Genomic DNA, 27,977 nt, shown 5'->3' with positions numbered 1-27,977 from the left:
GACCGCAAACGCGACAAAAACGGCAAAAGCTGATGCCACCGCATACCCCGTTGCCCCCACCAGGATACCCGGATGCCCAAATGTCCCAGCCCAAGATGTCGTCCTCCCGGGCGCAACAAGGCCCTCTCGCCGGCCCAGTGGATGAAGGAATGGCCAATGATCCACACCGCCGTACTTTTTCGCTCGGCATCTGCAAAGTAAACAACAAAATTCAACAGACCAAAACAAAAAAAAGAAAAAAAAAAAAAAGAAAAACAGAACAATCCCCAAATTACTAATTCTCCCTTCTCCCCCTCTGCCCTCTGCCCAACTCAGTCGGTCTAATGTAAGAACGAAAGGCTCCTGAGGCCCAACGCCCCAACTGCCGGATACCGGCTTCCGGCATCCCAGCCGCACTAGCACTAGTGGCCGCACCTATCCGAAAAGAATGCGTGCCATAGTAACTAGGATCCTCCCCGCAACGGGCTAGCGCTAGGCGCAAGACCGCCAGAAACTGAAACCGGGACAGAGGCGCCCCATCCGCATGAACGAACAAAATCGGGGACTCCACCGTCCGCATCAACAAAAACTCTCGCAAACAAGACACCGGGCAAGAAATAAAACCCTCAATCCCATGGAGAACCAACCACTGACCGCGTCCCGCCTGATCTGTCTTGGAGCTAACCACATGAATCTCCACCCTGCTGTCACCTAACCGCACATGTTGCACACACAAACCGCGCCCCCTGGCCCTGTCAGCTGCACTCACCAACAACTCCCCCACTCTCAACGCACCGAAGAAAGCAAGGGAAAAAGTCGCCCGAAACATGCTAGCTTCGTAAGGGGAGTGGCCAAATCCGGCAAGACTCCCAACAGCCGTACCAACAGGGCATGCCGAATAGGTAAACGAGAATCCGGTCTGCAAGGCACCACTCTCCCCAAGGCTCGAAGCAGGCGACGTACCAGGAAACCCGATGCAGGACAGGACCAACCCAAAGCCCGACAGAAAAAGGCAAACCCTGCCAAATGCCCTTGAACCACCCGCCGTGACAGCTGGGACCTGTAGGAATCCAACACGAAATCCTCTAGCAAGGATTCGGCCACATCCCCAGGTGCCCAGCCCCTGCTGAACAGAAAATTAGCCACCAAACGGAATCCCGCTAAATAATGAGACCAAGTAGCCGGCGCTACCGACAGGCGGAGCATGTCCCACACTCCTTCTCGACCAGGCTCCACAAATGCGCCGGCATCGAAGCACCTTCTTCGTGAGCCCCGGGCGCCAGCCGACGAAACTGCGAGAAATGGAAACGAGAAAGAGCGTCAGCAATGCCATTGTGCAAGCCAGGGACATGTCGTGCTCTAAGGAACAAATTAAGACGCAGACAACGTAAAACCAAGGCCCGCACCAACCCATTCACCGCTAGACAACGCGCCACCTGTCTATTAACCACCTCCACCACTCCCAAGTTATCGCACCAGAACACAACCCTCCTATCCCGCAATCTATCCGCCCATAAGTCACAGGCCACAATGAAAGGAAACAATTCCAGGAGTGTAATATTTCTCGTAATACCCCTCTCCACCCAAGCTTGTGGCCAGCGCTCCGCACACCATGCCCCCTGACAGTACAGTCCAAAGCCAACACCACCAGCCGCATCCGAGAACAGCTCTAAGTCGCAGTTAGATACCTCGGGAGCCTGCATAGGTAAGTAGCCATTAAAATCGCGTAAAAAACAAGCCCACATACGCAGATCCGCTCGGACTCCTGCCGACAGCCGCAAAAAATGTCTCTTATCTTTAACCCCCGCCGTGGAAGCCGCTAATCTACGCGAAAAGGCCCGCCCCATGGGCAAAACCCGACAGGCAAAATTAAGAGAGCCCATCAAGGACTGAACTACCTGCAAAGTAGATTTACGCGCCGACAAAACCCGCTCGATCAGATCAAGCAGCTGTCTGACCTTGCCTACCGGGAGACGAGTTACCAAATTCTCAGTATCCAACTCAATTCCTAGGAAAACCAAAGACGACACCGGACCCTCAGACTTGTCCTGCGCCAAAGGTATCCCAAACTCCGCAGCCATGGACTCAAAGGCACCCTTCAGACGCGAACAGTCATCTGAATCAGCCGGTCCGATGAACAGAAAATCATCGAGATAGTGAACGACCGCGTCCAACCCAGCCCGCTGAACCACCACCCAGTGGAGAAAGGAGCTAAACATCTCAAAATAAGAACAGGAGATAGAACATCCCATAGGCAAACAACGATCGTAGAAATAAGCACCGTCAAAGCGAAAACCTAACAACGGATAAGACTGCGGATGAACTGGCAACAGGCGGAAAGCAGATTCAATATCCACTTTGGCTAACAAAGCACCGCGGCCCGCTTTAAGAATGAGCCTCAAGGCACAATCAACGGAGGAATAACGAACCGTGCAAAGATCCCTCGGAATCCCATCGTTCACAGAAGACCCGACAGGCCGGGACAAATTGTGGATGAGCCGGAACTTACCGGGTTCTTTTTTAGGAATCACCGCCAGAGGAGACACCATCATAACCGGAAAAGGCCGCTCCCGAAAAGGACCCGCAATCCGGCCCAGACGCAATTCCTCCTCCAATTTGTGACGGACCACATCACTCAAATGAGTAACAGAGGATGAATTACGCGCCCGAACCCCCAACAACTCCCCCCGAAATGGAATCTCAAAGCCCACAGAAAACCCCCGCTCCAATATAAGAGCAACACGAACCGGCCTATAACCGCGAAGCCAAGGGAGCAACATGCTCACAAGAACCGGAGTAGGTACCACACTCGACCCACCTCTACTCGACCCACCTCTACTTGCCAACCCCCGGAGGACCCCCCGCTGGCTTCTTAGGGCACTTAAGGAGGGGATGCGGCTGCCCACATTGCGAGCACGCATGTCGAAATCTACAGTCCGTGAAGGAACAGCTAGACTTGTTGAATCTCCAACACACATCACTGAGTCCCCCTCCGCCACTCCCCCCTCCCATCCCGGGCCGAAAGGGCCGCCCACCGCCCGGAGTAACTGCCGACGCACGACCCAAACCCAAAGGGGGCCCCCCAGCTTTTGAGGACATATGGGTGAGCCACAGATTAACATCCTGCGTGCCCCACGACATATGCGTGTTCTCTTCCATCTTATCCCTGAAAGCCTCGTCGTAGTTCAACCACGTCCAGCCCCCAAATCGCTGATACGCATCAAGCACCGACTCGGCGTACGCTAACAATAAACCATAATCCTCGGGACGGTACCTCCCCCAAACACTGGCCAGCCGCATGAAGGCCCGTATCCAGTTAAGGATGGACCGCGGGACTGGCAAAGGTTTAACTGCACTCCCCGCTCGTTTTGATTTTTTCCTACTACGCCGATGTGCCCTGCCTTCCAAGAGACGAAAAATGTCAATACAGTCACGGTGCCGAATCTTGCGCCGTAAATCGCGCGGTACTCGCTCCCATAATTCCGTCAAAGCAACCAACGCAGGCACCCCTCTACCATCCCCTTGGGGCACCCCTCCCCCCGTTCCCTCCGGACCTCCCTCCTTAACCGGTCTAGCCCGAGGGGAAGAAGACGCCGATGAGGAAGACGAGGACGAAGAGGAAGACCGACTCGAAGAGGATGAATCCCTTCTGCGCCGCCGCTTCCCCTTACCCTTCCTCCCCCCGGGTTTCACCCCAGAGTCCCCAGCAGGCGCAACAGTACCTGACGTGGAAGGTCCAGCCTCAGCCAAGGAGAGGCCACTAGCAGCAGCCTCAGCAGACGCCACCGAACGTTGCTCCTCAACAGTGACGCCACGGCCAGCAACCACCACTCCCGACACGGGACCAGCGACGCCTCCGTCAACAGCCGCTGCCTCCGATGCTGATGACACCGATGCTCCCACGCCACGCTGTCGATCCGGGACGCCATCCATGCTGCCAAGAAAGGGACCCGGAGCAGCTCCCGCCGCACTCCACTGGTGTTCCGGAACCATTGGTGGACTCTGCGAAAAGAAACCACAGCCAGAAACAGAGCCCGGAACGCCACCCCCCGGCATACCCCAACCTGGACCTCCCACTCCAAAAGGTAATGAGCCACCCAACCAACCAGGATTCACACCACCCCCCCAGGACGGGGGGAAAACACCGGAACCCCAACCCTGCTGCCCGGAACACCAAGGAATCATGCCATAGGGAGACCCCCAAGGACCCATGTGACCCCCACCCCAACCACCAGACCCCCAACTAGTAGAAGGCTGAGGAGAGGGTTGAGACTGTCCCCTGTCCCCCTGGGATAACCTATCCGCCCCCAGCCCCGGTGTAGCATGCAATATCCCTGTGCTAGGCGCAGAAGCCGCTCCCAGCAACCCCGGCTGCACCAACCCGGTGGGCGGGGCTGGCCCTGCACCGCGTGCCTCCTCCACCGACTCCTGAGCAAAGCCAGGAGCCGCCCCGCTGCGGTCCACAGGCCGAGCAGACGCCTGCCTGCCCGACTTGGTCTTCCCCGAGCACTTTTTGGGCCCCCCCCCCCTTCGCCGTCGCAACGCGCTCTGACCTCTCTGTCCCAGAAGCCCGCCCACTCGCCCCGCCCGCCGAGCAGGCCAAAGCAATCACCGAAAGCGCAGCAGATTTCGAGCGTCGCTTCGGCCTGCTCCGGTCTTGCCCACCCACGACACCCACCTGTTCCGCCGGGTCCTCCACCAGAGAGTCCCCCGCCCGAAACGAAATTTCGGCCTCGTCGCGCTCCCGCTCCTCCGCCACCGCCGATCGGTCCGCCATCACACAAGCCAGAAAAGGGGCACCGGAACGCAACGCAACGCGAAATTCGGCTCAGGAGGACCCACGACGGTTGAGTCCTCCCCACCTTCCCCTTTTATAAGGTCACTCACCCCCCCCCACCGCGCGCTCCCGTTTCCACCAATCCCTTTGAATCCCCTGCACTGACCCCTCCAATCCTACTGCCCCTCCACTATCACCGCCCCTCCTACCGCCCCGGCCGATGGGCAACACGCAGGCCAGCCAGCCCCGTGTTATTCTACGCCCATCGACACGGGGGTCTCGGGCTACTCTTTATGTTAACAGACTTTAAAGTCTGCTCATGAAAATAATCATTAAACTAATGTGCTCTGACAGCAACCTGCCATTTGGAAGAGATGACCTAGTCATAATATCCCCCCTTGATCCGCTTGCCCCCATTTCTGGGGAATTTACAGCTTTACTTTCATTGGAAAAATGTGGAACCTGACTAGTGCAGATGTCATCGAGCCATCTGATTATCTTACTAAGAGGCGACTGATTAGCTGCTATGTCAGTTAAAATCGTGCTAAGTTCCTAATGAAGAAAAATTGCACACTTACCCAGAGTTAGTTAATATTACAATTGGAAAAAGGGCAATAAGATTGAAGAGAAAATCAATGTTACGCTTTTAACTTTACTTCTTTGTCAGTGACATATTTCTGAACATCACACTTTGAAACATACTCGAAAGTACAGTGAATGATGATAGGAAATTACAAAAGTCTCTCAGCAATAAATTTTGTATACTGAATATACTTTCAGGGAATATACACTAGGATGGGGAGTGTCATTCTATAATGGGAAGCCTTTGTTTGAAGTCCAAGAAGGTCTCTATTTTAAGCCGACTTTATACATGTGCCTTTATAAAAAAGGTTCTAGAAACCAACCACACTAATGACAATTTTATAGATGCACCGAAGCTGATATAAATGTATGTACATACTTTATGGACTAGATTTAGTAAATGGCACTCAAAATCACTCATCTTTTGAGTGCCCATTATAGAAGTAGCATTATATGCTGATATTGGCACCCAAATTTGGGCGCCAGGACACACCTGCTGAAACCAGGAGTAATTACCAGCCGCCAATTTAGGCACATGCCCGGGAGTCTATAACACTGTGTACAAATTTTAGGAATGCCCCTGACTCAATTCCAAACTCCAACCCACCTGCTAAGCACTAACATCTGTCATATCATTTCCTCTGTAATTCCCTCACCTGATCATAGTGTATTGATGCACCTTCTAGTCCAGTTTGTCTGTCTTGACTAGATTGTAAGCTCTTTCGAGCAGGGATTGGCTCTTCTACTATGTTTTGATGTACACTTTTCCCTCCGTATCTGCGGTTTCCATATCTGTGGATTTGCTTATTCACGATTTTTCGGCTGCTGACTCTGCCCCACCCTCAAATTACATCATCATTAAAGTTATTTTTCCTTTTACTATACCGATAAAAAAGTTTATCGCTTACCATTCAATCTGAAAATCGCTGCTTCCATGCTTTCTCCCACAAAATTACTGCTTCCCTGCTTCCCAGTGTGCACTGGGAAGTTTCAAGTTTATTTACAATTTGATATACCGACCATCAAACAAATATCTTCCCAGCATCCATAGAGAGAAAGGCTTCTTCCCAGCATGCATGGAGAAAATCGCTAGGAATTGCTGCTTGCCTGCTATTAGCCCTAAATTCTCTTTGAATCGCTGGGAATCGTTGCTTGCCAGCTCCAAGCCCTGAAATCGTTGGGAATCGCTGCTTGCCTGTTCCAAGCCCTTAATTCTTTGTGAATCGCTGGCAATTGTTGGGAATCGCTTGCCTGTTCCAAGCCCTTAATTCTTTGTGAATCGCTACCCAAAGCCAGTGAATCGCTGGGAATCGCTGCTTGCCTGTTCCAAGCCCTTAATTCTTTGTAAATCGCTAAGAAACATTGGGAATTGCGTCTTGCCTGCTCCAAGTCCTGAAATCGCTGTTTGCCTGCTCTAAGCCCTGAAATCGCTGCTTATTTCAAAAACCGCAAATAACAGTAGAAAAGTTATTTGCGGTTTCAAAAATAAAAATGACATTTTCTAAAAACCATGAATAACATATAAAAAGTTATTCGCGGTTTTTCCATATTTGTGCCTATGGTCCGCCCGCATCTCCCATGAATACGGAGGGAGAAGTACAGTGCTACGCATGTCTAGTAGCACTATAGAAATGATAACTAGTAGTTGTGGCAGTAGTACTCACCCATGCATCTTCCATGGCATGGCTCCTGTATGGTTGAGTGTGGTGGGATTTGGGCACACATTATTTTAGAATAACATGCAGCAAGATGTGCATATCCAAACTGGTGCCAATAGTGGCAACTGGCACCTGAATATTGGCACTAAGTGGCTCGTTGACCAATTTAGTTGGGCATATATCTTGATTCAGCACCCAATTTTGGGCGTCATATATTGATTCTGGATATATGTGGATAACCTCATATTTTTTCAAAAAACAAGTGTACTTCACAACACCATCTCTATTCTGCACACCCTACACCCCCAGGAAAGCCTAGTTGTGATTGTGTAGACATAGGTACTTTCATGGGCAAAATTGAATGTGCAATTTTATAAACAGCCGATTCTGCATATAAAGTTACCCCCATCTCTGTGCTTATGTGTCGCCAAATCCTACTGCAGTCTCTAGTCTTTTTTTGAGCCTCAGGAACCAGCCATAGATAGATTTTTTTTACTCTGTCCAGGGATTATATAGATGGCCACTTTTGGAGCCAGTAATACAAATTAAGAGCCCATTCCATCTTTATTCTTTTCCAGTCCTGATTTGACTTGGAGAGATTTGCAGCACTTAACCGTGCTTACGTCCAAAAGGAACCAGCTTCACGATGAAGTTCATCGGTGGCGCAGGAATGGAGTTGGTCTGGAGTTTAACCATTTGTTTGGCTATGGCGTATTGGATGCAGGTGCGATGGTACAAATGGCAAAAGACTGGAAGACCATACCTGAGAGATTTCACTGTGTGGGAGGTTCCATCCAAGAACCACAGTAAGTGGAAACGTACTAGTTCTCTAAGAACTTATCTGCCCAGAGATAAGAAGATTGGTTAATTGCACATTTATATTGGTAATCCTTGTTGCTTAAGAATAGCCTTGAAAGATAGGGATGGGCTGCTGTTTGCAACATAGGATAAGTTGTTGATATTTCCTTTGTCACAGCATGTCATTAGCATTGAATGTTGCTACTATTTGGGGTTTTACCAGATACTACTGCCCTGGGTTGGCCACCGTGAAGACGGGCTTCTGGGTAAGATGGACCATTGGTCTGACCCAGTATGGCTATTCTTATGTTCTTATCAAATGAAAATTAGCGGAAAAACACATTTCCTAACAGCAGAGCCACCATGCATGTTTGAATTATTGCACATGTGCAAATTATTGAGCATGCACACTTCATAGAGAAAAGAGCGTATCCTGTTTCCACGTACCCCGCAATTCTATAACCCTTAGGCCCTGATTACATAAAGTCCGCCTATAGTTAGGTGTAGGCACCTACTTTAATTGAGTCACAGGCAACACCTCACAATCAGCTCTAATTGCACTTAATTGAAAGTTAGGCATCTCACTTGAAAACCTCGATTCTATAAAATGTAGATGGCTATCCCAAAGTGCCTGCACTAAAAGTGAGCATGGTTAGGGACAGATCATGGGCGTATTTTCGAGTTAAGCACATAAGCATTGTCTCTGCCGAGTCAGACCATAGGTCCATCATGCCCAGCAGTCCGCTCCCGCGGCGGCCCCCCAGGTCAATGACCTGTAGTGATCTATTACTCAAGAGCATTTTGTCTTGTATAGTAACCCTCTAATTGTACCCCTGGATTCCCTTACCCTTTAGGAACTTGTCCAATCCCTTTTTGAAACCCAAAACCGTACTCTGCTCAACCACCCCCTCTGGAAGCGCATTCCAGGTGTCCACCACCCTCTGGGTGAAGAAGTTAGGTGCCTCTTTGTGAATCAGGCACTTTTAGGCTCTGATATCGGCACCTAGCTTAAGGCATAGAAAACCCTGGTATAAATTGGGGCTGCCTAAATGTTAGGATGCCAAGTGCTGCCTAAGCATGCTTAGGTGACGCTAAGTGTAATTCTATAATGGGTGCCTAAGTTTTATATAATCAGGGGGGGGGAATTTCTAGAAACAGCACCTAAACTTAAACGCCTTAAGTTATTTAACAAATGCCGTTTAAAACGGAAAAAAATCTGCTGTTAAAGCGCCTACTTGCGCCTAAATAAAAGGTGCTGAGATCACACCTATGTAGGTGCTTTACGGTACCTAATGCCACAATGGGTGTGGCTAACACTGGAAGTGGCGTTAGGTGCTGTAAAGCGCCTACATAGGTGTGATTCATTTGAAGATAGCTGCCGGAAATGTAGGCCTAGAAAACTTGGCCTACATTTCCGGCACCTGTCTTTCTCAGATGTATGAGTCTCTATAGGATGCCGTCACATGACTGACATGCGATTAGTGGCTGATTTTAGGCAACCACTGATATCGGCGCCTTGTAGAGAACCCGAGTCTTGGTGCCTATTTCAGCACCTAAATTTAGGTGGACTTCATAGAATAAGGGCCTTACCCCCTCTTTTACAAAGGTGCGCTATGCTTTTTAGCACGCAATATTATCACCCGCTAAACACGCGTGCATGTTATCCTATGGAAACATTAGCGGTTAGCACACAAGTTGATTTAGCGCACGATAAAATGCTTAATGCACCGTTGTGAAAGAGGGCCTTAGTGCCTAAAAGTAAGTGCCATTTACAAACTAACCCCCTCTTTTACAAAGGTGTGCTATGCTTTTTAGCGCATGATAAATATTATCATGCGCTAAACACATGCTAATGCGTGCATGTTATCCTATGGATGTGTTAGCAGTTAGCGCATGCATTAATTTAGCACGTGCTAAACACGTGCTAAACCGCTTAGTGCGCCTTTGTAAAAGAGGGCCTAAGATTAAAGAATACTAGCACTTGAATACATGAATATAACATTCACATATGGAATGCTTAGCACATTAGGGTTGTCCAGAAAAACCTAAAGTTGGGAAAACTGTGTAAATTGAAGTTTTTCCCATGAATTTGATTGTGCAACATCAGAAAATAATTTTTTTAATGTTTTAAAGCCCATCCTGGGGTTGATCAAAGCCACTGATTACATAAAGCTCTGTTTTTCTTTGCTATTATTTTTGCTTAATGGAGCACATTTCTTGGTTTTATAACTATAACTTTTATATTTTGACAATCAGCAATGATACATTGATAAAAAGACATTTTATGCAAAAAAAATCTAGCAGTACAGTCAAACCTCAGTTTGCGAGTAACGTGGTTTGCGAGTGTTTTGCAAGACGAGCAAAACATTCTTGCAAATCTTGCCTCGCAAACCGAGCGCTGACTCGATATGCGAGCCCCTACCCCCGAGAACCGGCATCACCCCCCCCCCCCGCCTGTCCAAATCCTTACCATAAACGGGCACTGGCACACAGCACCAATCTACAGGATGTGCCAGAACCGAAAGAACCTGCCGCTGATCTCTGCTGGGCCTTGAGCATCTGTGCATGCTCAAGGCCTTCTGGCTCCCACTCTCTCCGAGATTCTAATGAGATTTTCGGTTTCTAGGGGAGATGTGGAAGCGCGCCAGTGGCCTCAGGGGTGGAGGGTCTTTTTGGGATGTGGTGGGGTGGGGTGGAAGTGCATCAGTGGCCTCGGGGAAGGTCTTTTGGGGATGCAGTGGGGTGGGATGGAAGCAGTTTCCCTTACTTTATATGAGGAAACTCACTTTTATATACAAGCACTTTGGTTTACGAGCATGCTTCTGGAATGAATTATGCTCGCAAACCAAGGTTTCACCGTAATTATTAACCCCCTTTTTACAAAACCGTTGTGTGTTTTTTTTAGGGCCGGCCGTGGCGGTAACAGCTCCCAGGCTCATAGGAATTCTATGAGAGTCGGAGCTGTTACTACCGTGACCAGTGCTAAAACCAAGATACGGTTTTATAAAAGGGGGAGGGTAAATGAACCTTCAATATCTGCAGTTTATTGAGGAAAATAACAGAAATAAAAGATCTTTTAAAACAAATTTCAAGGTACCTATTGGCACCTACAAAAAAAAAAAATCACTGGAATTCTGCTTGCATAGGTGCATAAAATGTCCCCTGGGAATATTTGTATTTAGCTGATTAAGTGCTATTTACTGGTCTGTGCCATTTCTGGGCAGTTAAATAGCACTGAATATTGACTGGATTAAGTTTAAGTTCTGATTTTAGCACATCATATCTACTGCATATAAATCCCAAATTTTCTTGCTCCCTGCTTTGATCCTCTATTACCCAGTCCACAAATCTTAGATCTTCACAGGCAATTTTTTAAACTGTTCCCATGGCATCAAAACTGAGATTGGATTCCTCACAACCTACTGCTTTTAGCTGTCTGGCCTCATTGTTTTGAATTGCTCTTCTGCCTGACATTTGGCAAGAAAGCTCATGCTGAAAATTTAAGAAAGGGATGAAGGCTCTTTTTGTCAGTTTTTCAACTGCTCCTAACTTTAGGGAGTGAGTCACTTGTGCTGTACAATAGAACGTTTCTTCTTACGTGTTCCAGATATTTGTAGCTCAACGTAAAAATACAAACTCATCTCCCATTCTGGTTTGCGTTTGTGAAATGGTTGCCATCAACATTTGTAATATATTTCTGATTATCACATTAGTTTGTAAATTGCTCTTGATATTAATTTGAAGAGAAATGTAGCACATAGTAACATAAGAACATAAGAATTGCCGCTGCTGGGTCAGACCAGTGGTCCATCATGCCCAGCAGTCTGCTCACACAGCGGCCCTTTGGTCAAAGACCAGCACCCTATCTGAGACTAGTCCTACCAGCGTACCTCCTTGTTCATTATGAACTTGTCTAACTTTGTCTTGAATCCCTGGAAGATGTTTTCCCCTATGACAGACTCCGGAAGAGCGTTCCAGTTTTCTACCACTCTCTGGGTGAAGAAGAACTTCCTTACGTTCATACGGAATCTATCCCCTTTCAATTTTAGAGAGTGCCTTCTCATTCTCCCTACCTTGGAGAGGGTGAACAACCTGTCCTTATCTACTAAGTCTATTCCCTTCAGTACCTTGAATGTTTCAATCATGTCCCCTCTCAATCTCCTCTGTTCAAGGGAGAAGAAGCCAAGTTTCTCTAATCTTTCAATATACGACAACTACTCCAGCCCCTTAACCATCTTAGTCACTCTTCTCTAGACCCTCTCGAGTAGTACCGTGTCCTTCTTCATCTACGGCGACCAGTGCTAGACACAGCACTCCAGGTGAGGGTGCAGCATGGCCTGGTACAGCGGCATAATAACCTTCTCCGATCTGTTTGTGATCCCCTTCTTTATCATTCCTAGCATTCTGTTCACCCTTTTCGCCGCCGACACAAATTGCATGGACGGCTTCATCGACTTGTCGATCATAACTGCCAAGTCTCTTTCCTGGGAGGTCTCTCCAAGTACCACTCCGGACATCCTGTATTCGTGCATGAGATTTTTGTTACATGCATGCATTACTTTACACTTATCCACGTTGAACCTCATCTGCCATATAACAAAATAAATAAATAAGTACCTAAGGGGTCCTTTTATTAAAGTTGTGGCAAATGTTGCCTTAATGCATTCTTACCGTGGGTCTTTCCCGTACACCAAGGCTACTTGTGCTGCAGCCACAATTAGGTCAATTTTCCTGTTTCTGGAATTAATGGCTATGTGCTAGTTGCATCTGTAGAAACTGAGGGCTCCTTTTACTAAGCTGCGTTAGCGGTTTTAGTGGGCACGCTAGATGCTACCGCCACCATTGAGTTGGCATTAGTTTTTGGCACATAGCGTGGGTTTAGCATATGTGGCAATGTAAAAACACTAGCGCACCTTAGTAAAAGGAGCCCTGAGTTCCCAACAGGATATCCTGTTTTGCAGATTGCATCCTCAGGAGAAATAAATGTAAGGAGTTCCTCTGAAGATGCAATCTTCGAAACAGGATATACCTGTTGGGAACTCAATTTCTACAGGCGCTGCTGGGATATAATCTATAAGCTAATTGGCCATTATTTTGATTTTCATTGACAGTTAATGATATGAATATTTTCAGTGTGGAGTCTCTCTTTTTCCGATGAGAGGGAGCCACAGGTTCTAGCGTTTTTTGAGAAGTGGAGTTTTTTTTTCTTTGACCAATAATTTAGTTGATTTGCTGCATTTGTCCTTTGAGGCGGTAGCAGTAATTCTCAGCTACTCTTCTGATTTGCTTGAACTGAGGTCTTTTTTTTCTCCACTTGTTCTATGCTCTTTCTTTGGGTTAGTGTTGTATCCCCATACATTGGAAGGGAGTGGATTATATGTTGTGTTTGTGACATTGACTGGGTAAATGTAACATCAGGGCATACTAGGGAGACAAAATACCTTGATGAAATCAAGAACTGCTTTATAAAGCAGCTAGTTCAGGAACCGACAAGAAGTGAAGCAATTCTAGACCTAGTGCTTAGTGGGGCACATGAATTGGTGAAGGAGGTAATAGTGCTGGGGCCACTTGATAACAATGATCACAACAAGATCAGATTTGATATTATTCCTGGAATAAGTTCACACAGGAAATCCAATACAACAACATTTAACTTTAAAAAAGGAGACTATGGTACATGAAGAACATGGTAAAAAAGAAACTTAGAGGAACAGCTGCAAACGTCAAAAATGTACATCAGGTGTGGATGTAATTCAAAAATACCATTCTGTAAGTCCAGACCAGACATATTTGATATATTAAAAAAGGAGGAAGGAAGACCAAACAGCAGCCGGTATGGTTAATGAGTGAGTTGAAGGAAGCTCTTAGAGCTAAACGAGAATCTTTCAGAAAGTGGAAGAAGGATACAACTAAAAACAATTGTAAACAACACAAGAAATATCAAGCCAAATGCAATATGTAAATAAGGAAGGCAAAGAGAGACCTTGAAAGAAGATTGCATTGGAAGCAAAAACATATAGTAAAAGCTTTTTTATAGGTATATTAAAAGCAAGAAGCTAGGAAGAGAATCAGTTAGACCACTAGATAATTGAGGGATAAAAGGGGCTCTCTGGGAAGACAAGGCCATAGCGGAGAGATTAAATTAATTCTTTACTTCGGCCTTCACCAAGGAAGATGTGGGGAAGTTACCAGTCAAACAGAAGAGGCAAGGGAGGTGTCTTTTCAACCAATAAAGACTTTATCGTTGGTTGAAAAGATACCTCCCTTGCCTCTTTTGTTTGACTGTGTTTACTCGAAGGCAAAGTGTTCTGCTTGCTTTGTTTGGGAAATTACCAGTGCCAGAAATGGTATTCGATTCTGTTGAATCAGAGAAACTCAAATCTCTCTAACACTGGAAGATGTAATAGGCCAATTTGACAAACTGAACAGTAGCAAATTGCCTGAACCGGATGATATACATCACAGAGTGCTGATAGAATTGAAAAACGAACTTGCAGTGCTATTTTTAATCATTTTTCTTTAAAATCCAGCATAGTACCAGAAGACTGGAGGGTGGTGAATGTGACACCAATTTTTAGAAAAGGTTCCAGAGATGATCCAGAAAATTTTAGACCAGTGAGTCTGACAATGCTGCCGGTCAAAATGGTAGAGACTATTATAAAGAACAAAATGACAGAACATATACATAAGCGTAGATTAATGAGAGAAAGTCAACCTGAATTTAGTCAAGGGATATCTTGCCTCACCAATCTACTGCATTTCTTTTAAGGGGTGAATGAATATGTGGATAAAGGTGACCCAGCTGAAATTGTGTTTTTGGATTTTGAAAAGGCATTTGACAAAGTATTTCATGAAAGACTTCTGAGGAAATTAGAATGTCAGGGGATAGGAGGTAATGTCCTCTTATGGAATAAGAACTGGTTGAAAGACAGAAAACAGAGAGTAGGTTTAAATGGTCAATATTCTCAATGGAGAAGGGTAAATAATGGGGTTTCTTAGGGGTCTGTGCTGGGACCAGCAGTAACACATTTATCAATGATCTAGAGATGGGAATAACTGATGACACAAAGTTGTTCAAAGTTGTTAAATCACAAGAGGATTGTGAAAAATTACAAGGTAACCTTTTGTGATTGGGAGACTGGGCATAAAAATGGCAGATGACGTTTAATGTGAGCAAGTGCAAAATGATGCATTTGGGAAAGAGAAACCCAAACTATAAGTGATGAACATTAGGAGCCACCTCTCAGAAAAAGGATCCAGGTGTCATTGTTGAGGATAAATTGAAACCCTCAGCTCAATGTGTGGCGGCAGCTAAGAAAGAAAATAGAATTATCAGATAAGGAATGGAAAACAATGATGAAAATGTTATAATGCCCCTGTATCGCTCTATTGTATGGCCGCACCTCGAATACTGTGTGCAATTCTGGTTGCCATATCTCAAAAAAGATATAGCGGAATTAGAAAAGGTACAGAGAAGGGCATCAAATGATAAAAGAGATGGGACAATTTCCCTAAGAGGAAAGGTTAAAGTGGCTAGGGCTCTTCAGCTTGGAGAAGACATGGCTCAGGAGTGATATGATAAGACGTCTATAAAATTCTGAGTGGAGTGGAAAGGGTAGATGTGAATCACTTGCTTACTCTTTCCAAAAATACTAGGACTAGAGGGCATGTGATGAAGCTACTAAGTAATAGATTTAAATCAAACTAGAAAAAAATATTTCTTCACACAACATGAAATTAAACTCTGGAATTCATTGCTAGAGAATGTGATGAAATTTAGCTTAGCAGGGTTTAAAAAAGATTTGGATAATTTCCTAACGGAGAAGTCCATAGGCCATTATTGACAGCATGAAATCTGTTTTACTCCTTTGGATCTAGCTAAGTGTTTGGAACCTGGGTTGCTCACTATTGGAAACAGGATACTTGGCTTGATGGACCTTCGGTCTGTCTCAGTATGGCAATTCTTTAAAAAAAAAAAAAATTATTGCAATTTCAACTTAATTTTATAAGAGATCTCTTGTTTAGGCAAAACAGATGGAAAACATTACAAGAAACTCAATATATCAAACTGGAAAAGCAAAACAGTTTAAATCTTTCTTAGACCACAATATGGAGGATAGAGTGAAGAGCAACTCAAATAAAGCAAATTACAATTAGGAATAGGCTTAACAGCTAAAGGCCCTTTTTCAGTTCTTTATGGCTATCTCAAAAAAGTTCTTACTAAACTTTCCCGGCTGCCATTTTCTTTAGATCCAGGAAAGCTCGGAGTTGTTCTGGCATAAAAGATGACATATATCACTCCTAAATACTTGATTAAACATTTGTGTGGATATTCCAAATGGAATGTTGCTCCAAGAGTTAATGTCTCAGATCTCATAGCCGAGAACAGTTTTCTCCAGTCTTGTTTGTTCTTTGTGACATCAGGGAAGATCAAAACTTTTTTCCCATTAGACAATGTTTGAGAGTTATGAAAATATAATCTTACAATGGCATTAGCATCTTGTTCAAAACCAAAGTAAACAATAATGTAGCTCTCTCTATATCTTCGGACGGTGTAGCTTCTAGTAAATCAATAACGTTTAGAGGTTCAACCATATGTAATACTTCATCTTCTGGGGTAGGACCTGACTTTCTTAATAGTTAAATAATATTTACGATTTAAAGGTGGAATAAGATCAGAGGAAATTTCAACACTTCAACCAGATATTTTTTAAACATTTCTAATGGCGACACTCCCAGAGATTTTGGAAAGTTCAATAAACATATATTTAACCTCCGATTATCATTTTCTAATTGTTTAATCTTTCTATGTAGAATAATTTTTTCTTTCAACATCCCGTTTGTTAAAGCCTGTAAATCCTCCATATTTTCCTTAACTTTTTTTAATTTCTGAAGTAAACTTTTCCATAGTGTTAGCCAAAAACTTCCCCAAGCCATCAATGGTACCCACAAGATTGGCCACCTCCTGGGAAGATCTGGCAACAATTAAGTTCAGTCTCTCAAAACTCTCCTATATGCTCTCGAGAGTCACTACCATAGTTTTTTTTTTCCCTGGGTCAGATACCAAGGCAGCTCCCAGAGCTCCCTGCTCTCCTCATTCTCTTGTGGTTCCTGTGCCTTCAAACAGCTCCATTCAAGGTTCCCCCAACTGGGCCACGAGTGGAATGTGATGCAGCGGTGGGACAGCCCATGGAGGGGAGAGGAAGACCTCCAAACCGGCATATCCGGCAACTCCTCCCACCGGAGAAAGCTCGAGAAACCCTCCAGACAGTCGAGGACCAGCGGCTACAATGGCAAAATCCAGCATGGTGTGCTGAGTTGGGGTAGACGTCCTTATCATGGAGGGGTCAGAACGGACGCTACTCTTTCTCTTAGAATGTGGCATACTTTAAAAGGTAACTTTCCTCACGTGCAGGACTCTTTGATGTAAACGCTGTCGCCTAAGCTGTCACTATCTTGACTCCACCAGTATGGCAATTCTTATGTTCTTATGTTTTAACTTAGCAGGGTTTTAAAACGTTTTGGATAATTTCCTAAAGAGAAGTCCATAAGCCATTATTAAGATGGACTTGGGAAAATCCACTGCTTATAACTAGGATAAACAGTATAAAATTTGTTTTACTCCTTTGGGATCTTGCCAGGTACTTGTGGCATACTACACACAGGATTTACCTTTTGAAGTAGGAGCACTGATTGCTGTAGGCATTTTTAATAGCTTGTGTTTGGCTGAGATTTTAGTCGAAGTGAGTAGTATACCAGTCATTTCGGAACTTTAGATCTAATACTCCCCTTTTGGCACTCTGAAACTCCTGATGCAGCCCATGTGTGGCAAAATGTGGTCCACGTCAGGTAATGTTAAATAAAGGACTTTTTCCCCCTATATATTGGACTTGGCTCTGCTCCTTTCTGCATCTCTTTCTTTGAAGATCTGTATAGCCTCTTGTGGATGCTTGCTTACCTTTTGAAATGGTCAGTGGCGACTTTTGCAGGTAAGCTGGTCCTATCCAGCTGTGTGTATCATGATTGGTCTGACCCCCAAACCTCCTCCACCCTGCCATTTGTTTCTGTTTAATAGGTAAGCAGGTCTCATCTCAGCCGTTATAGCAAGTGATATTGTAAGGGGTGGCATGAAGATATCATGAGGTGTGAACTTTTATTAGAACTTTAATTGATAATAACAGAGTAACAAGTACTTATTCACAAATATACTGAGATGAACCCCCAATTTCTATGGGCCTGACATTCAGCTTGCAGGAATCTGCAATTTTTAAGACACTGATCACAGCAGGCAGAACTTGACTTGGATATTTAATGCCAGACTTTATCTGGGCAGATGACACTGAATATCTGAGTCTTGCTTGGCTGCCAGAAATTATCCTGGCCAGTGATGTAGCAAGGATAGGGGGCTCCAGGGGCAGGCCACCCCCTTTGCCCTCCTCTCTGCCCCTCTGCTCCTTCCACACCACCCTCCGCTCCTTCCGTGCCTCCTCACGCCATACTTGTGCCCTCCCTTCCCACCCCTGGACCTCTTTAAATCGTCGCCAGCGCAAGCAGCTTCTCCGGCCTGCTGCTCACACTGGCGTTGGATTTCCCTCTGATGTCACTTCTTGGCTCTGTGACCCGGAAGTTATTTCAGCGGGAGCCAGGCCAATGCGAGCAGCAGATCAGAGTAGTTGCTCGCGTTGGTGAAGAATTAAAGAAGTACGTGGGCGGGGAAGGAGGGCAGAGATGTGCTGGTGCCCCAATTTAGACAGTGCCTGGGGCAGACTGCCCCTTTACTATGCCACTGATCCCAGCACCAGCTAATATTCAGACCAGTACCCAGAAAACAGCATGGATAAAGTTAGGACAGCATTTTTGCCTTTTCTGTACACTTTCAGTAGACTGAAAATCTCTGCTAACTCATAAAATCACACCTCCAAATCCACCCCTGGTCCACCCTAGCACTATCCAGATAGTATCATAGCAGTCTCCCTAGATATTCAGTGACACTATTTGGTTACGTGGCATTAAAATCCTGGGACTCATGGTCAGTGCCACTTAACTGGGCAGGAGCCTTTCCTTCTTGGTTAAACCATTTTAAATATCAGGTTCATAATTGTAAGCAAAAGACCTCTATCATATCTCCCCTTGGCCACCTCCTATCCCGGCCCATCGCTGGACCACCAGGGCTTACTGCAGGTCCGGGGGAGGCCTGCAACAGATCTGGGAGCAGGGGGGGGGGGTGAGCGCTAACCCAAATATAAACCAAGACCCCCAATTTTGGTCCATTTTTTAGCCCCAAAATCTCAGTCTATTTTCAAGTATATATGGTGCATATTTAAGAGGTACAAGATTTTTTTAGTGCAGGAAATGGCACTTTGGGTTGACAGTTAATGTTTCTTTTTAGACATGAAATAAAATGCCAATTCCTCACCAATGAAAATAAACAGAGAAAATAAATCATCCATATTCCTAGGCTATATAGCATTAAAACAGAGATTTCTAGAAGCTAAAGTAAGTGAAAGCATACCTATTCAGACTATAAAATCCCTAATTTATTTAGTACTGTTATACCTTTTATCAGGAAAAAAAAAGAAGAAAATTATGTACAAATCTGTCTGGAGAAAATGGACATGAAATTGACCTTTTCCTCAGTCAAGACTAATTGCTTTATTTTCTGGATGGGTGTTTTTAGCAGAAACAAATTCTATATTTAGTTTTGTGACCACAGTTTATAATGTACCCTAGCAACGTTGTCAATTAGTAGAAACAGACAGGGATATATTCTGCAGCCTACCGATATTGATATGCCAAAAAAACATCAGCATGTAAGAATGAAGCCTGTAATACTTTGTTATTAAGTTAAGGGCATTCATCAGCTCAAGATACAATTAAATTAATATGCACGGCCTTTTTACCACCTTATAGACAATGCACTACTTTGTGAACTAGAAAATAATTGTTTGCTCTCTGAAAAGCATGCTTACATTGACTTGTGAAAGAGAGCTTTTCTCCAGAGACTTAGCGTTGTAAATAAAATATTTCTGCACCATATTTTTCATGACATATTATGATATTTTTATCATTTTTCCATTTTTTTCATGTTTTTCTACAATAGTAGTTGGAGTCAATTTCATTTTCTGCCAATAAGCAAGACTGAGTCAGGTACTCAAGTGGGTGATGTCATCCAAAGGTGCCAGGAGAGAACAGCTCTCTCAGAGCAAATACATAAGCATAAGCATGACCCTTCCCAAGCCTAGTGGTCTCCTCAGCACATCAGTTTTTATTTATACTCTTCCCGAGTCAAGAATTTTTTTTCAGCCTCTGTACACAGTGGCGTAGTGAGGGTGTGAGGCACCCGGTGTAGGGGGGCACCCCTCCCCTGCCCTCTTCTCTGCCTCTGTAACATTCCTGGCATGGGCAGCAACCCTCAAGCTGCTGTCATGCCAGCATCGGCTCTTCCTCCGACATCACTTCCTAGGTGCAGATCCAGGAAGTGGCATCAGAGGAAGAGCCGATGTTGACCCAACAGCAGCTTGGGAGTTGCTGCTCGCGCCAGGAACATTACGGAGGGGTGGGGGAAGGGAAGCAGTGCGCATGCGCAGTAGTGGGAGGTGGGGAAGGAGGTGGGACCCCGGGCGGACCACCTCCCCTCCCCCTTACTACGCCACTGTCTTTATGTAACTATTGCCAGATAGAGATAAAAGGAGCCCAAAAAGGATGTAATCTACTCATATACAGAACCGTTGTGTAAAATTCCATTCCATACAAAGTACTCTCCTATAAATGTGCTCACTGCATAATGTTAGTAAAAATACAGACTTGTATTAAAACAAGCAAATCACCATTTGTTAGGTAGAAAACACATCAGAGGACTGCAAGTATAAAGTAATTATCTGGGGTTGTGATTTCAATCATAGGCATAAAAAATCTCCTAATGACAAACTGTAACAGCAAAATCTAAAACGTATCTTGAAGAGATGATAATGGTCCTTCTCATGCGATGGCCATTATGGGATTGTATGCTAATGTACAGTGCTCTGTACATCTAGCAGTGCTAGAGAAATGATTAGTAGTATTAGTTCAATGATAGAAATCACTTTTTCAGGGCAAAATGGACCCAAAAATAATGTCATTCGCTTCCAATGTCCTCCTCAAAAAAGTCCAATAGTAGTCTTAATATGTACCACTATAATGCCCTTGTTTGTCTTGGTAAAGTTTTAAGTGCTCCTAATCACCAGATAGAATTCAAATCTTAAACACCAGAGTCTGAATCTTAATGACAATTCCCCTTCTCTTAAAAATAATAGAATCAAGCCTCTTCCTTCTGGAGTCAGCAGTGGCCTGGAGAAACTGTGAGCTTCCCTGCTCTGCCTCTCACTTGTTGGCTTGCTGTTGTGCCTCCCCGCTGACATTCAAAACAAAGTGAAACCTTATGCAGTGTCATAGTCCTGTATGCATCCAGGTGGGTGAGAGAAGCCCAGAGTAGAAGTCTGGGGAGAGGAAATGCCTCTCAAAACCACTCCCATGGGCTGGGGGATTTTTTTTTTTTTATTTTTTTGCTTGCTTGCTTGGTGCAGTTTGATTGGTTGAGCAAGCAGCCTGCTCAACCAATCATGCTGCACCAAACAAAAAAGTATTGGAGAGGGCTGAGGATATACTGAATCCCCTGAAGGCCCTGAGGCCGGGCATACCACTTTTGCTTAATGTAATTTGATTAGTTGAGCAGGCAGCAAGCAGAAGTTACTGCTCAATCAAATTCATATCAGTGCCGTCAAGGCCTTCAGGGGTTTCAGAGAATCCCCAGCAGTACAGCCATGCTTTTTTTTTTTTTTTTTAAGCCTTAATTCAGTGCTCTGATCTCAGAAAATGCTCATCTGCAGAAGTGTTACCGGTGTTTGCTTTTTGGTATTTGACATGGTGTCTATGTAAGTTGATTCTTGTCTTTAATATCTGGCCTGAGTCCCCAGCATAACCCTTTTCAATGAAAAATATATTCTACATTTGAGAAAGGATCCCCTTATGTTGAATGTTTTTCTCCACATGAAGTCCTATGAAACGTGCTGGCACAATCTGTAGCTTTCTATATTGAAGAGATTTGTGGATTCTGTTCTTTTTGAGCTTCTGTAGGGAGCTTATTTTTCTTTAATTTTGTTTCAGATTTTGTGGTTGTTGGGAGGCCAACTTTGGTAGAGCTAGGGATATTTTTCAGTTAGTCATCTTCCTGAAGTTGTGGCTTTAGATCTTTTATGATGTTTCTTAGGAATTTTTTTTTTTTGGACCTCTGGATTGTGTCACTTCAAGGGGCCTGTCTCTGAGGTGCCTTTTCTTTGTATTGCAATAAGTTTTCCTCCGATTTGATCACTTCAGCCTCTGTTATAATCTTACCTTCTCTACCCTCTGCATACTGTAGGGTATGGAGATACAGGTACATAACATAAGAATTGCCGCTGCTGGGTCAGACCAGTGGTCCATCATGCCCAGCAGTCCACTCACACGGCAGCCCCCAGGTCAAAGACCAGTGCTCTAAATGAGTCCAGCCTCACCTGCGTACGTTCCAGTTTAGCAGGAACTTGTCCAACTTTGTCTTGAATCCCTGGAGGGTTCTTTCCCCTATAATAGACTCCAGAAGAGCGTTCCAGTTTTCTACCACTTTCTGGGTGAAGAAGAACTTCCTTATGTTTGTACGGAATCTATCCCCTTTTAACTTTAGAGAGTGCCTTCTTGTTCTCTCTACCTTGGAGAGGGTGAGCAATCTGTCTTTATCTGCTAAGTCCATTCCCTTCAGTATTTTGAATGTTTTGATCATGTCCCCTCTCAGTCTCCTCTTTTCAAGGGAGAAGAGACCCAGTTTCTCTAATCTCTCACTGTACGGCAACTCCTCCAGCCCCTTAACCATTTTAGTCGCTCTTCTCTGGACCCTTTCGAGGAGTACTGTGTCCTTCTTCATGTATGGCAACCAGTGCTGGATGCAGTACTCCAGGTGAGGGCATACCATGGCCCGGTACAGCGGCATCATAACCTTCTACGATCTGTTTGTGATCCCCTGGCATTTAATACATGAGGCCTGCAGTCCTATTCAACAGCAAGGAATGTTGCTTTTACTCTAGCTCTATTCATCGGTGCCCTAAATTTCACTCAGCAGAGAGGAGCCATCTATCCTCCTCTCCTTTTATTTCACTTTCTTCTCCTCCCCCCACCCTGACAAGAATGGAAAGACTCGAACAACTCTGTCACAGTTCTTTCTACTCTGGAACTCAGGACTCTGCTTGTATCAAAGGGGAAGAAGGCAAGGAGGAGGTCAAATAAGGAGGGGTGAATTGTGGGTATTTAAGCAGGGGATGAATGTTTGAAGAGGTGCCACAAAGAGATATATTTTGGGGAAGAGAGGAAAGAATGGAATGAACTAAGGGAGGGAGGAAAGCACCAATGTGGGTTTGTTAGGACTGAAAGTAAGAGAGAGAAAAGTACCAATAGGGGAGGGAGGGAAAATAGAGAAATAAAAGCACCATTAGTGCCCCTCTCTCTCTCACTTGTTCTTTTTCTCTCTGTCTTTCTTAACTTTCTTCATGCTGAGAGATAGATTCCTTTCTCCCTTCAACATTGCTGATTTTGCCTTCCTGCCCCATTCCACCTCCAGCCCCTTCCCCATCCAGTTCTGCCTCCAGCCCCGCCCTATTCCACCCCCAAAAAGCTTCCTCTCTTCTTCAAGTCAAACTCCAGCCGCGGCTGGGAGGGGCCTGGAGCATGTACAGGTATGTGTGATATCATCCACGCATGCACAGAGGCCCTCCAGATGGGACTGGAGCGCTTCAGGGCTTTCCAAAACCAGGACAAATGCCAGGTTTTGGAAAGTCCATCCGGGAATCCAAACAGTCCTCTAATAAGAGGACATGTCTGGGTTTTCCCGGATGTCTGGTAACCCTACCCATTGATGCAATTCGTATGCCTTGACAACAGTCTAAGAGGCTTCTGCAGGTAACACTGATCTCTTTTGCCTTTCTATTAGGTCAGGGATCAGCAACCTTTTTAAAGCAAAGAGTCATTTTATCCTAAATGTTTTACAAAGAGCTACAATGGGTAGATAAGGTGGTTTGAGATATGATTTTTAATGCAATAGGGGTATATATGCATTTAACACAGAAGCAAAACTTCAAGTACTTACAGAAAATAAATATTTCTGCACAGTTGTTTCATGTTCGGTGAGTAGTTGGAAGTCTCTTCCCATACACCATATCTCCCTCCCCTCCACCCCTATGCCCATCTCTCCCTCTCTACTATTATGTCCATTTCTCCCTCTCTCACCACTCTTATGTTACAAGAGGGATATTTCCTCCCCCACCCCCAACCCCACTCACAAATATTATGCTCTTTCTTGCTTCAACTGGTCAGCGGCGATTCCTACAGCTGTCTGCTGCTAACCCGGAAGCCTCCCTTCTGTCTCGTCCTGCCCGGGCAGAAACAGGAAGTTCTGACGGAGGGCAGGACATGGCAGAGGAAAGGCTTCCTGGTTAGTGGCAGGCAGCTCTAGGAATTGCTGTCACTAACCCATTGAAGCAAGTGAAGAGCCGCAGTGACGTGGTCAAAGAGCCGCATGTGGCTCACAAGCCGTGGGTTGCCGACCCCTGTACTAGGTGGAAGGAGGATGGCAAGGTAAAGGATCACAGTGTGGCTGATTTCTTCAACCAGTTGCAAGGGAGCTACTGCAAAGATACAAGACTCTGCAAACTGGGCTGAACCCTCCTGTCCTCCCCTCCCATTTACTCAACCATGACCCAAAATGGTTCTGCAGTTCAGTAGCAGCACATTTCTTCATAAACAGAAAGAACAAATTTTTACTCTGTTGTTTTTTCAAGAGATACTCTATTTAAAAATTACATAAACTTATTTCAGGAACTTTCTACTTTGAAAAAAGCCAAGGCTGTTGTCATGGAGGGGCATTTTTAATATTAAGTCTAAATCCAATTTTGGATGTTTGGGGATAAATGCCCAAAAATCCAATAGAGAAAATAGTCTTTTCCTAGATGTGTTTGTTATCTTTTTGAACCATAAAAAAAAAAAAAAGTCCAAGTGAAAAACTCACAAAAAACAGCCATTGGGATGTAAGAGTGGCCAGTATTCTTTGCATACTGGCCATATAGACATCCCAGCAGAGTAGTGAGGCACCCTAGGGGCACTGCAGTGAACTTCACATAAAAGGTTCCAGGTACATATCTCACCATAACCCCCTTACATTGTATGCTGAGCCCCCTAAAACTTACCCAAAACCTACTGCACCCAATTGTATACCATCCCAATAGCAGGTGTCATCTACTTGTCAGTACAATAGGTTTTGGAGGGCTCACGCTTTCCATCACAAGTGTACTAGTTAGAGTGAGATATGGACCTGGGTCCTCTTCTCTGAACTCCACTGCACTGATTACTAGGATACTCCAGAGGCCTGCTTGCTGATCTAATAGAACTGGCCATAACATCTGAAGCTGTCATACAGGCTGGTATGCACAGTTTTATACTCTTCTTTGGAGGGTGGTAGGGAGTCTGTGACTACTGGAGGAGTAAGGGGAGGGGGACATGACTTCATGCTTCCAGTGGCTATCTGATCAGTTTGGCCACCTGTGGGGCACTTATTTGTTACTAAAACAAATGTGAAAGTTTTGCCCTGAACATTTTCTGCAAAGTTCCATTAGTGCAGAAAAATATCCAACATCTCTCTTTAATCGCCTTTCAAATGACTAAATTGTGAATATATAAAAAAAATAATAACAGTCAAAATCGAAAAAAACTTTAAACATGCTTTTTAGTGAACGCTCAAGACCCACAACTACAACTCTAGTGAAAATTCACAGCTGTGTTGGAGACCATCATCGCGTGTTCGCTGTCTCCACCACCCAATTACCACAGAACAAACGTTCTATCAAATTCCAATAAACAATCAATTGGAAAGAAATTTTGAAACTTATCTGGTATATATGGTGGTAACACTGCTAACACACAGCTGCTCCAGGTACATTCTCAGATCATAATAACTGGTACATTTTCACTGACCTCCCCCCCCCCCCCCAACCTAGGTTTCACTGGTTGGCTTCTTCAGGAAGGGACACTACAGAAACAAAACAGTCCTAATCAAACTACCACCTGTGAATAAAAGGGCCTCCAGTTCCCAAAGCACAGAAAACCACATAATCTCATTGAATATCACTTACTACCTGCATAGTCTGCCCTAATCTAACTCAAACCTGCCCCCCAATGTGCTCTCTTTAGATTTAGGCCCTCTTTTACAAAGGCACGCTAAGCGTTTCAGCATGGATTTAGCGCATGCCAAAATCAACACGTGCGCTAACTGCTAACATGTCCATAGGCTAACATGCACGCGTTAGCATTTGGCGCATGTTTAGCAAGTGCTAATATTTAGTGTGCACTCAAAAGCTTAGCGCACCTTTATAAAAGAGGGGGTTAGATGCACTACAGACAAACAACCTAGAAAACCATCTGCAAAAATGTGTTTTGAAAATGGTAATTTGGGAGTTTTAGCAAACAAAACATCCAAATGCCACTTTATGCCATTTTTGGATGCTTTTCTCTTTTGAAAATGAGCCCCATAGTTTACAGCAGTGTTTCCCAATCCTGTCCTAGAATCACACTTAGCTGGTTTTCAGGATAGCCATAATAATATGCATGAAACATTTCCATACATTAGCTACCCACTGTATGCAAATACCTCTCATGCATATCCATTGTGGCTATCCTGAAAACCAAACCTGTTATGTGTACCTCTAGGACTGGGTTGTGAAATACTGATTTTATAGAAACTATGGCTCAGGATCTCAAGAGCTTAGAATTAGTATCAATTTAATTTTAAAACACAGTATTGTTTGTAATGGGGGAAAAAAAAGAACAGCTGTGTCAAATATTTGCTGACTTAACCTCTTCTTATTTGACCTTAGGAAATTACAGTCAAGCGACAAACTAGTTCTGACACTTACAACTGATGCTTGTGAGGGGAAGGAGAACTTTGTTCGCTATCTTGAACATGTACAAGCTGTCATAACTGTGAATTCTACCCGGCGAGGAGATCTGAATATCAATATGACATCACCAATGGGAACCAAGTCCATATTACTTAGTCGGCGCCCAAGAGATGATGATGCCAAGGTGGGGTTTGACAAATGGCCATTCATGACAACTCACACCTGGGGAGAAGATCCTAGAGGAACTTGGGTTCTTGAAATTGGGTTTGTCGGAAGGATGTCAGAAAGAGGCATACTAAAAGAATGGACACTGATGCTTCATGGGACCCAAAGTGCACCTTACATAGACCAAATAGTGAGAGATTACCAGTCTAAATTGGCTATGTCTAAGAAGGAAGAACTTGAAGAAGAACTGGATGAAGCTGTAGAGAGAAGTCTGAAGAGTCTGTTAAGCAGGAACTAATATCGCATGTCTGTTCCTTTTTCAGATTCTCTCCTCATCATTCAATTATCCAAACCATGTGACCTATTGAATGGCCTTCCACTAGCCAAATTTATTACCTTTTCTTAATTTAAATTCTATATACTTATTAATTATCCTATTTAATTGCAATTAAAAATAACTTTTTTACATTGAATCAGGTATAGATATATTCTTAATAACCTGTCATAATTATAAACAATTTGAGGGTAATTTTATAAGGAGCCATCTAGTTCTGGCAGCAAGAATATGAATAAATTCCAATATTTCAGTCATTTATCCATGTTTGTGAAGATATATAGGGTGAGGCACAAAAAAATAAAAAGGAAGCCCATAAGAGTTTTGTGCCAGTTTCTCAGCAACTGCTTTGAATTTTAATGAGAAATTTTACCTACTTATTTAGTTATCATATTTGCATATTACTATTAAACAATATTAAGGCCCCCTTTTATCAAGCCACGTTAGGGATTTTTATTGTGGTTAAAGCTTTGACGCTTCATAAGAATTCTATGAGTGCCAGAGCTTTTGTGCAGCAGCCGGCAATTTTAAAAAAAACCCTAACATGGCTTGATAAAAGGGGGTTTTAATTATCTTAAGCTAAGTTGATGTTACAGACATTTTAGCATTAATTTCTAGCAATTTTGTAGGTTAGAAATATTTGAGCTAAAATGTAGTAAAATAATGTCATATAATTAACTGTGTCAAAATTTCACAGGCACTTGAAAGGTATAAAATTTTTCAGACCATAAGAT

General features: G+C 44.3%; 1 protein-coding gene across 1 annotated transcript in view; it reads left to right on the top strand.

The window, feature by feature from the left end:
- Nucleotides 1–27,566, top strand: part of PCSK2 (proprotein convertase subtilisin/kexin type 2) — a 284,701-nt gene extending 257,135 nt beyond the window's left edge. Inside the window, exons 11-12 of the mRNA XM_033939434.1 lie at nucleotides 7,575–7,802; nucleotides 26,721–27,566. Of these exons, the coding sequence (XP_033795325.1) occupies nucleotides 7,575–7,802; nucleotides 26,721–27,207 (715 nt within the window). The 3' untranslated portion in view covers nucleotides 27,208–27,566. The remainder of the gene's footprint in view (nucleotides 1–7,574; nucleotides 7,803–26,720) is intronic.
- Nucleotides 27,567–27,977: the final 411 nt, after the last annotated feature.

Source organism: Geotrypetes seraphini, chromosome 3 (assembly GCF_902459505.1).
Source record: "Geotrypetes seraphini chromosome 3, aGeoSer1.1, whole genome shotgun sequence".
NCBI classification, from domain to species: domain Eukaryota; kingdom Metazoa; phylum Chordata; class Amphibia; order Gymnophiona; family Dermophiidae; genus Geotrypetes; species Geotrypetes seraphini.
The sequence above is the reverse complement of the archived record's forward strand: the minus strand, read 5'-3'. Positions and strand labels throughout refer to the sequence as shown.